At 39.1% G+C, this 11,710-nt stretch overlaps 1 protein-coding gene across 1 annotated transcript; it reads right to left on the bottom strand.

The window, feature by feature from the left end:
• Window positions 1-97: 97 nt before the first annotated feature.
• Window positions 98-10,583, bottom strand: rsph1 (radial spoke head component 1). Its single transcript, XM_088352613.1, has 7 exons — window positions 10,241-10,583; window positions 9,986-10,099; window positions 7,786-7,891; window positions 4,681-4,771; window positions 4,485-4,620; window positions 2,428-2,499; window positions 98-698 (listed from the first exon to the last, which is right to left on the bottom strand). The coding sequence occupies exons 1-7, from the start codon at window positions 10,289-10,291 to the stop codon at window positions 354-356; spliced, it is 915 nt and encodes a 304-aa protein (XP_088208739.1). The 5' UTR covers window positions 10,292-10,583; the 3' UTR covers window positions 98-353.
• Window positions 10,584-11,710: the final 1,127 nt, after the last annotated feature.

Genomic DNA, 11,710 nt, shown 5'->3' with positions numbered 1-11,710 from the left:
AACTCACCATGCTATACCAACACCACCCCTCCAAAGTCCGGAGAGAGAATTTGGTTTGCATTTGTTTTAAAAAAAAAATCACAACTTTTGATACAAATGACTTCGACAATAGTTTATTTTCTTGACCTACTCTGAAAATTATAAGGAGCTGGATTAACACTTCCAACAGGTCAGAGATGATGGCAGAGGGTAACAAAGTTTCAAATTCCGGAAATTTCCTTTAAAATAAAAAAACCTTTTTTGGCATTGGTGAAGGATTTTATTTTTTGAAGTGTATGTAACAATTATTATATGCGATGTATATGTAATGTAGCTCATATTAGGAGTGGTCTTTCAAGTATACGGTAGGTCGGTTAGGCCTCGGGTGTGGCTTCGGGTGTGGCTTCAGACCCAGGTTCAGGCCCAGCTTCAGGTGTAGCTTCAGGTGTGGGAGCAGCTTCAGAGGGAGCTTCGGGAGCAGCTTCAGGTGTAGTTCCGGGGGCCGGCTCTGCTGGAGCAGCAGCCGGCGTAGCCTCGGCTGGGGCTGCGGGTGTCACGTCGGGTGTGGCGTCCGGGGTAGCCTGGGCCGGAGGTCCGCCTGAATCAGTCTCGGGCTCCGCTTCACCCTCAACCTCCTGCGAGGTCAGGCCCGTGATGCACTTTGGAAACCACTTAAGGGTAGCGGAGCCCGGCTCACCCCATTCGCCTTCAGCCCTGTCCTGTAGAGCGGCAGGTCATAGGGAAACAAAACTTTATGAGGGGCCGTTTGAGAAGTAAATCATTCTTGCTCTCACATTTAATACCATACTCTCACACATACTACCCTCTCATACAGTCATTCTCATGTACAAACACTAATATACCCTCCTATACATTCTACCATACTCTCTCACACATACTATTATACTCTCATACTCAGGCACATACTCCACACTCATACAGACGCAGTCATACCCATGCACAAACACTAATATACTCTACTATACATGCTACTTTCGTCTCTCACAAATACTAGTATACTCTCTCACTCACACTACAATACTGTCTCACATATACCACTATACTTTCGTACACACACTACTATGCTCTAACACACATTCCACAATATCACACAGTAGTGTGTGAAGTGGCATCGTGGTGTGTGTACTGTATGAGAGTATAGTAATATGTGTGAGAGTATAATTCTGTGTGTTTGAGATCATAGTAATATGTTTGACCGAGTATTGTAGAGTGTGTGTATAAGAGTATAAAAGCAGGTGTTGGAGAGGGTATAGTAGTATGTATAAGAGAGTATAGTAGTGCAGATTTTATCAAATTGAAATGAATCACTTCCCTCCAAAGTGTACCCCCCATCATGTTCTTTCTTCTGAAAAGCTGTAAATAATCTGCTTTTGCTGTGAATGCTGAATTTGGGTCAGCAAATAACTTTCTGCATTGTTCTCTTCTGTGCAGTTAGTGTCTTATTTTTAGATGCTAATTTCATTTTCAATGTTTACTGTCGTAACTGATCCATGGCAACACACCCAGAGATATCGAATTATCTGTAGAGACTAGTAAATCAAAAGTTCAATAAAAACATGCACGTTGAGTGTGTGTGTGTCATATATATATATATATATATATATATATATATATATATATATATATATATATATATATATATATACAGTGCATACAATAAATTTATAGATAGAGAGAGAGAGAGAGAGAGAGAGAAAAGCAAAAGAGCAAGAGACAGAAATAGAAAAATAGAGTGAAATAGAGAGTAAAAAAGGGAGAAGATCAAAAAAGAAGAAAAAGAAAGAGACACAAAGACAGAGAATAAGAGTGCCCAAAAAGAAAGAGAAATAAGAGATAAAGAGAGCAAGAGAATGACAGAAATAGAGTGAGAGAAAGAAAGAAAGAATAAAAAAGTAAAGGAAAGTTAGAAATAGAAATAAATAAATAGAAATAGAGAGAAAGAGAGAAAAGGAAATATATCAATAGAAAGAAAGAAATATAAATAAAGAGAGAGGGCAAAAAGATACAAAAATTAGTTAAAGAGAGAGACAGCAGGAGAGAGGGAGTAAAACACAGAGAAAAGAGACAAAAATATAGAGCGAAAGAGAAAGTGAGAGAAAAAGAGACAGAGAGAAGAAAAAAGGGTGAAAGAGAGATAGATAAAAAGAAAGAAAGAAAGAAAGAGAATGACAGAAAAAAAGAAGAAAAGAGAGGGATAAAAAAAGTAAGGAAGAAATAGTTATAGTGTCTTTCTGAGTGGTGCCTGGCTCTGGTGACATCAAATGGACATATTTTAAACTGCAGCTCATTTTTCTCTTTTCTTCTCTCATCATTCATTATCTCAGGCTCGCCAACAGATTGAATCGGGCCCACGGGCTGCATGTTCGGCACCCCTTCGCCAGGTTAATTGCCCGAGTAAAACAAATGTGTTGGTGCGTTTGCAATTACCTGCTCTATTTGGTGATATTCACCATGCTGCTCACAGCCGATGTCAAACACATATTTGCCTGGACCAGATGGCTACAAACAACAAAAAATTGATTATTGCTGACAAATCATATTTCAGGACTTTGGTGAAGGCGATGCGACAATATTCTTGGGACAGCAGCACTCTAAAGCAGTGTTTCTCAAGGGGTGGGTCAGGACCTAACACCTTAAAACGTTTTGATAGGATCGGGGTCCTTTGAAATACTAAGAAGAAAAAGCGTGGGGCAACTACAGTCCTTAACAGTTCATGGCGATAATGCCCAGCTCGAGCTCTTTTTCCTGCTCGATCAATCAGCACCACCTAGAGGTAAGATCTTAAACCCGAACCCAATAGCTTACAAGCTTTACAAACATTCTTTCCGCTTTTTGGCCAAATATTTCACCTCTTTGCATCTTGATATCAGTAGAATATAATTTTATTTTTGGTGCCGTTTTGTTTACTTTCGCTTTTGTTTGCTGCACTTTGCCGAAATGCGAATTTTGGCACTGACCATTTCATTTTGGCGTCGCACTTGCAGTGCACACTCGATTTGAGGGACTCGGCCCCAAGTAAACCCCAAGCTGCATTGCTCAGCCGAAATGCACAGTTTGGAGTAAAGCTCCGTGTTTAGTTTGGCAAATTAAAGTTTTAGGTTTTTTTCTGTTTTGCTTTTTAAATGAAGTTAACCCGTCGGGTTTGGGCGGGTTCGGCTTTATATACCGGCAAATCGGGTTGGGTCGGGCTGAATTTTTTAGACCTGATTTTACCTCTAATTGCTGCTGTGGTCAATGACGCAACGGGCAACCTTGAAAGAAAATCTTCCTCAAATTACAACAAGGAAACAAAAATAACCATTTTAATTTATTTAATAGACTCCCCCTCCGCAATTTAGCGTGTCTCTGTTTTGACCGCCCAAAGTAATTTTGGATTTGCTGGTCATTTTGTTTTGTGAAAAAGAAAAATAAGGAAATATATTCTATTATCTCTGTCTTAAACTGCACATTTCTTTCATTTATTAAATTCGAGAAGCTAAATTCCTTTTCTTGATTTTTGGTCATGGATTGTCGTTAGGGTGGAATGGTGGGTCCTTAAGTTACACCAGTTGAGAACCACTGCTCTTAAAATGTACAGTTGTGGACAAAAGTTTGCATTCACTTGGGAAGAAGAAATCCGGCTTCCTCTTTCTAGTTCGTGAGTAAACACAATATTGTATACTGTATCTCCAGCGTGCTAAGAACTTTGACGTTTTTATTGTTTAATATTTCGTACATCCATTCAATATGTTGAGAGTAAAGTGTAAAGAAGAGGTGAGCCGTTTCTTTTGACACGAAAGAGGAATAAGAAAGCTTGATACGGTTGAGAAAAGGGTCGGAACGCTTTTTTTCGGCCACTTTTTACCACGGAGGAAGAAAGTAGCCTAACTCTTGAAGCCCATCTTCCAAGAGTAAGTTAAAAGTAACTTTATTTTTCTTTATACTATTTTATGAAATGTTTATTGTTTTAATACCAAACAATATAGGTTACTTATACAAACCTTAAACATACGTATATAAACCTTAAACATACACAATATAGCACTGAAGCAACTTATGAACAAATTCAACTTAGTCGGGCAGCACCTGAATTTGTAATTATTACGATACTTTCAACCTAGTTCTGGTCAACGTTTTGTTGTTTTGAAAAAAACAAAAACAAAATGGTACTTAAACTGAGGAAAAAATTTCTACCAGTGGAACAAAATTTAGTTTTGCAGCATTTTACTTTCTTTTGTTTTTCTTTTTTCGTAAAATTAGAAATGATTATTTATTATGAGCAACATGTTTTTTGTATCTGATTATTCTAAATTATCTTTTGCAATGAAACCTTCAACAGCTTCATAAAACAAAATCAGTTTTTCAATATATCTCCCTGTACCACTTATGAGCAGATAAATCATGTATAAAAAGTAAAAAAAAAAAAGAAAGTAATCTGCTGCCACCTACTGACATGGATAAATGTTAAAGTGATTTAGTTATATCATAATGAAACGAAAACTCACAGTGTTGTTGACAAAGTTACTGCTGTATCTGTGGTTGGCGTGGATGAACTCTCCAACAGACTCAATCTTGCCATTTGCCCACATCCCGGTGTAAACTGAGCCGGTGTCATGGTAACGATACGTCCCCTCGCCGTGCCTTTATATAAAACACGTCAGCAAAGGTTTCACATGCGCAGTGAGAGTCTACGTGGATTACCTCATGTGATTGAGCCACTCCCCAACATACGTGTCCCCGTTGGAATACGTGTAAACACCGTGACCTTGTCTTAAGTCTTCGGCCCATGAGCCTGTGAGACAATGGAAATGGTTTGTTGGTTGATCGTTAGAATAGCAATACAGAAATTCCCTTCTAGGTGATCCAATGTCAACCTAAATGAATAACAATGACAAACAGAGTGCACCTGAGTGTCATTGAGTCTCAGTTTAAATGCACCTACTCAGTGATGGGCTGAGAGGCCCTTGAAAGGAGATGCTAGCATTAAGGAGACAAAAGAGCATACCACGCGGGTCCGGGATAAAGTTGTGGAAAACTTCAAAGCAGGAATGGGATACAAAAAGGTTTCGCAACATTTACACATCTCTGAGCACCTTGCTAGCAATAATATGAAAATCGGGAGAACATATAACCATTGCAAACCTGCCAAGACCTAGCTGTCCCTCTAAACTTTCGTCCTAAACAACTGTGCATAAGATAACTATTAGTCGTATTCTGTATAAACCTGCTCTTCTAGAAGAGTGGCCAAAAGAAAGCATTTTCCAAAAGAATGCCATACAAAGTCCCGTCTGGCGTTTAGAATAAGCCACAAAAAACATGCTCAACAAGGTGCTCTGGTCAGATGAGACCAAAATGGAACTTTTTGGGCTGAATGCAAAGTTACATTTGGCGTAACAGTAACACTGCACATCACAGTGAAAACATCGCCCTCACTGTTAAACATGGTTGTGGCAGCATCATGCTCTGGGGGATGCTTTTCTTCAGCAAAGACGGGAAAGATCGTTAGGAAAATTCTGACATAAAATCTGTAAGAGACCTGAGAAAAGTTCACTAGGTTCACCTTTCAATCGACAGTAAAATGACCTTAAAAGTAAAGCAACATCTACAATGGAAAGGTTGTAAACAGTAATAAGGTGTTAGAATGGCCAAGCCAAAGTCCAGACCTCAATCCTACAGATCAGGGTTCGGAAACTCATGGCTTGCGAGGCATATATGGTTCTTTTCATGAGTACATATGGCTAGGAGATAAAACTCTGTACATGCTAATTGCTATAAAGTTGTCCCAAATACAGAAAGCGCTAAAAGTGGTTAGGCATGTGAAAGCCAGTGTTACGCTGGGGAACGTATTGTTCGGTCCAGTAAATAGAGGGCACATTTTCCACTCCAGTTAACCAGGTGTCACACCAACAGACCCAGTTTTGGCTTCATGTCACGATGGAATCCTGTTGAGACCCTCTATGATCAAAACCCAAAAACCCCAAAAACGCCAGCCAAGTACACAGAGCAATTCGATTGGGTGAGCAGTAGGGGTGGGCGGATCTTTGCGTACACAGCACACTTCTTATTCTCATACGCGCCCACTACCCAATGGGAAATATTGTATGCGCGGAAACTTTTCGTTTGCAGTATTTGAGACATTTTTACAAAAAAACTGCTTGCACCTTGTTCCGAAACCGTTATTTACGGATAAAATGAAGATCAAAATGGGCCTCAATGATCTCAAGTAACTGCAGGGGGAGACAAGTTTAAAGGGTATGTTTGTTGATATGGGACACAGGGTCTGGTATTATCAATGTTTCATAAATGTATCAAATCCTCGCAGCATCAAGGTTTTTTAACTTCCTCACGCTGAGGTTTTTGAGTTTTGGATCAGGGGATGGTGTAATAGTCGTATGTACAGGTCTTTGAGACTTCCTGTGATTTAAGGGTATACAAAAAAACATGACTTGACTTAACAATTGACACACAGTGAAATAAAATGTGCAGTAAAACTAGCTTTTGTCTGGAAAGTGGTTTTGGCTGCTTTTTTCAATTGTGTCTTCAAATAAATTGTCTATCTCTCTCTCTCTCTTTCTCTTTCTCTCTTTCTCTTTCTCTCTCTCTCTCTCTCTCTCTCTCAAAAAAAATAAATCAAAATATTTTGCCATTACAGACGCTCCCCTACTTACGAACGAGATGGGTTCCGGATGATCGTTGAATTTGTTCGTAAGTTGCTTCAGTGCTATATTTTGTATGTTTAAGGTTTATATAAGTGTGTTTAAGGCTTGTATAAGTAACTTGTATTTTTCTGAAACTGAAAAATAAATGTTTAATAGAATAATATGCTCTATAATGTTACAAATCAGGCAAAATAATAAAGCATAGTACTGAAAAACAAAGCCACACATTAGGCGTGTGAGTAAGGGCTAGACAAATAAACATGACTTGACTATAAAGATAAATAGTTAGGTTTAACTCACTTTTGGAATAGTTAGGCTACTTCCTCCTCTTTAGTGAAAAGTGGACCAAAAAAAAAAACGATCAACCATTTTTTCAACCGCATCAAGCTTTCTTATTCCACTTTTATTTCAAAAGAAACGACTCTTCTCTTCTTTATGCTTTACACCAACCATATTGAATAAAGGCACGAGATATTGAACAATAAAAATGTCTAAGTTCTTAGAGTGCTAGAGATACAGTGCAGTGTGTATACACACAAACCAGGAAGTAAAAGACAGATTTCTTCTTCTCACAGCCCCACACGCCGGTAGCGGCAAAAAGAAGCACTACAGTAATGTTCTGTTCTCTGGAAAAAAGTGCACGCAATACAAAATCTAACTTACAGCATTGTCCTGATATTTTTCGACGTCCTGAAAAAAATGATCGTATCCACCGTTTTGCGTAAGTCAAATTGTCATAAGTAGGGGAGCGTCTGTATACAGTATAAACAGTATAAACCGCGTCTGTAAGGCTCTTAAGGTCAAAATGTTTCCCGACCCCTGGCATAGAGCACTTTTGAAAAGATCTGAAAAATGCTCTGCACAAACAATCACCATCAACCCTTAAGGCACTTGAGCCGTTTTGCAAGGACGAATGGGCAAATAATTCCGTTTCGAGCAAAACATGCCCAAAAAGACTTGTGGCTGTGATCGCGAGGTTGTACCTAGTATTCACTCAAAGGGGGGAAATCTTTTTTGCAATGTTGAATAAATTCATTTTTTTTCACAATGGTTTCTCACATGTTTATTCTTAGAAACCATTTGAGTTTTTTATCTTCTTGGGAGCCAATACTTTCGCAAAGGTACTGTAGCGTAACTGTTGACATACCTTCATATTTGGATCCATCCGGGTAGTAGAAGATGCCTTGTCCATGTTTCATGTTCTGATGGTAGTCTCCCACATATCTTGCTCCGTTCACAAAGCGATACGTGCCCTATCAGCAACAAGAACAAGGACGGCAACTGTGAATGGAGTCTCACGCAAGAAGAAGATGGCATTAACAAATTGGGCCAATCGCTATCCCACTTAACATTAACACTCATTCATTACAGACCATAAAAGAAAACGTTGTCATTATATGCAATTTTCACTTGTTACCAGTCATGTGCAGCCAGGGAAGGCAGGTGAGGCTGTCATCGTGGAAATATAAATTAGAGGTATATTAAATGGTGATATTTATTCAGTGTTAAATGTTATTTTTCCTAACTTGACAATATGAGCCCTTTTTCCCCAAAATCGCTCAATTTTCACATTATATCATGAATATTAGTATTGCAATTAGTACGTAATGTATTACAAAGCTGAGTGTTTGGAGATAGAGTGAACAGGCAATTCTCTTGTATTCCGGGCATTGAGTGATTGTAAGACCAAGGATTCTGATTTGGTGTACACCTCAGCACCAAACAATAGAACGAGTGATAGTATTAACAAATCGCGCCATCCAGTAGACTAGTACATAAGAGAGAAAGAGAGAGAAATAGAGAGAAAGAGAGAGAGAGAGAGAGATTAAGAAAAAAAGAGATAATTGAGAGTAAGCTGTGAAAGAAAGAAAGAAAAGAGAGAAAAGGAAAGAGATAAACAAAGAGAAAGAAAAGAAAGATTCAAAATGGAGAGCAAGCGAGGGCGATAAATAATGAGAGTGATAGAAAAGTAGACAAAGACAAGAAAAAGGGACAAAAGGAAAGATAGAATGAGACAAAGAGAGGCAGAGAAAGGGAAAAAGAAAGGCAGAAAAAAAGAGAGATAGTAAGAAAACCAGAAAGAGTGAAAGAGAGAGAAAGCGAGAGAGACAAAGGGAAGTATAGGAGTGGGTGAGAGAATGGGAGAAAACAGAATTAAAGTGAAGGGATAAGAGAGAAAGGATTAAACAGAGAAAGAGAAAGAGATGATCATTGTCGACTTCAGAAAAAACCAGCCCAACCATGCCCCACTTTTCATCAACAACAAGGCTGTGGAGGTTGTCAGCAGCATCAAGTTCCTAGGGGTGCACATCACAAACAAACTCACCTGGTCCGTGAACACTGCATCACTGGTTAAGAGGGCACAGCAGCGCCTGTACTTCCTGCGGAGGATGAGGAGAGCCCGCCTGCCCCCACCCTCCCTCATCACATTCTACAGGGGCACCATAGAGAGTATCCTGACCAGCTGTATCTCTGTGTGGTGTGGAGGCTGCAGCGCTACCGACTGGGGTAGTGTGAGGAGGGTGACGAGGACAGCAGAGAAAATCATCGGGACTTCTCTTCCCTCCATTCAGGACATTGGCCAGAAGCGCTGCCTATCCCAAGCTAAGAACATTATCAGGGATCCCTCTCACCCCCATCATGGACTGTTCACTCTGCTAGCCTCTGGGAAGAGGTACTGCAGTGTGCGGTGCAGGACCACCAGGTTCCACAATAGTCTTGTCCCCCTGGCCATTAGACTGTTAAATGGTCACTCAAACACATAGTAAATCTAAACTGCTGCTAATCTGTACATCTGTGGGTTCTGTTTGACTTTTTGCACTACTGGTAGTTCTTTATAGCTAGCCACTCCTTGCACATCTGTTTCTCTGCACTATTGTACTTACAACGTTATTGTTACAGTGTTATTGTTCTGTTTACCTGACTTGTTTACCTGACTGCCCATTTTGCACATCTGGTTGGCTACTCCTCTTGCACTATTTGCGCTACTGTAAAATACTATACATAGTAAGAGAGAGAGAGAGAGAGAGAGAGAGAGAGAGAGAGAGAGAGAGAGAGAGAGAGAGAGAGAGAGAGAGAGAGAGAGAGAGAGAGAGAGAGAGAGAGAGAGAGAGAGAGAGAGAGAGAGAGAGAGAGAGAGAGAGAGAGAGAGAGAAAAGAGAATGAAATACAGCTAAGGTGTCTTTGTGAATGGTGCCTGGCCTTGGAAACATCAAGTTGACATATTTAAAACTGTAGCTCATTTTTCTCCTTTCTCAGCATTCTCTCGCTGGCCAGATTCAATCAGTTTGATCCGGCCCGCGGGCTACATGCTTGACACCCCTGTTGTCAAATATTATTGTTCTTACTTTGCCATGTCTTTTACCACGTTCGTATCGCCCTTGATAAACGTCCCCTTTCGGTAGAACAGCTTTACCCATCCCATGTCGTTCTCCGGCCTCATTTCGGTCCCCTTCGTATTCCTGAGAAGGAAATTAAAATAAAGTATAAAATGGAACAAATCAAAATAATTATCGCTGCCGGCTAGCTTAATGCATTTTTATCACTTAGGTTACCTCACAACAACAAAACATACAAAATACAGAGAGTTCCTCGATTCTTACCCCGAGTTTATTGCGTTCCTCGTCAAACTCGTCCGAGTCTATGTCGGACATTTTTCAAAAAAGTATATTTTTGGTATAAAAGTAAAAAAAGACAAAAAAAAAAATTACGATGGAGATGTCAAGGAGTTCAGGCGAGTGGACATCGCAGACCTAAAACCCGGAAGTTTACACTATGTAGTTTCATACGTCCTTGCTTTTCTTTCTTCTTTATCTTATTTTTTTATTTTATTTTATTATTTTATATTAGAATTACTGCCACTCTTGCACTGCCTAGTCTTTAACATGTACAGTCCAAATTTTCTAAAATCATAAAAAAAGTGGGACGTTTCGTTGTGTTGCCATGACAACTGTCAACCGACGCAACCCTCAGTAACCAAGCCCGGTGACACCAATTTGCTTATTTTTCAGGATCACTGTGTAATATTTGTTTTAGATTTTACAATAAAACATTTTTCAATTGGTAATCATTCTCGATACACACAAATCAATTTTAATTCAACCGGACACGAATGTTAAAACGAAAACAACGGTACACAGTATGTACTTTAGATAAAGCACTACTCTATCCTCTATACATATTCAGGAGATAGCAATCTTGACGATCGTTGTTTTGTTTCCATTATTTAAAGGGACAGTGTGTAATATTTGACCTGTAAATGTCGCGAAAATGAGTGGTAAAAACATTCATGTCAACCTCCAGGGCTCCATGCTCTTACAAACTGTCGTATTTTCCCCTACAAATTACAAAATAATCTTACACTATATTTTTTTTCAAACGTGTTTATTTATGTAGTTTAAAATGTTATCCTGTGTGTTTCGTTATATCATATATATTGTTAATTAACATTTTGTTGTGAGATACTGAGTTGCTCGACATGAATCAGGTTTATTATAAAAAAAGTTCAAAAATGAAGTAGCTTGGACGTTCGCTGTAGAAGGAAAAAATACATGCAAATATAGTTAAGTAGAATGATACATTTTCTTATTCAAATTATTAATTCATTTTCTACATTAAATTATTGTTGGTAATATACTGATTAAAGGGATAATCACAAACCTCTCTTTTTTAACTTCTCCTTTTATACTTCCTTTTTTCTGAACTTCTTTAAACAACAATATTTCGTAATATAATGCATCAAAGCAAGTGAGCCGTTTGATCGCTGTGTAATATTTAATGAGTTGAGCTGAAAAAGCCCGTTCTCTAAAAAGAGACGCACTTCCTTTCACTAAACAACTACCACGGAATGATGCATGATGGGAAATCCCCAGGCGGCAGACGCATGCACACTGTAGCATCAAACCGCTCCGTTCGTTTGCAACGAAAAAAACGATACCGAGATAGAGGCTACCGCGGCAAACTCGTTTGACTTGATTCATTTGTCGTTTCTTGATAGTCGGTGTATACCGGATGGTAGCCATGATTGACAAATTTGCGTTTTTCCGTACAGATTTTCTTGTACATCGTACACG

Source organism: Urocampus carinirostris, chromosome 14 (assembly GCF_059441175.1).
Source record: "Urocampus carinirostris isolate Australia breed hairy pipefish chromosome 14, RoL_Ucar_1.0, whole genome shotgun sequence".
In the NCBI taxonomy this organism is placed as follows: domain Eukaryota; kingdom Metazoa; phylum Chordata; class Actinopteri; order Syngnathiformes; family Syngnathidae; genus Urocampus; species Urocampus carinirostris.
This window is presented reverse-complemented; position numbering and strand designations above follow the sequence as displayed.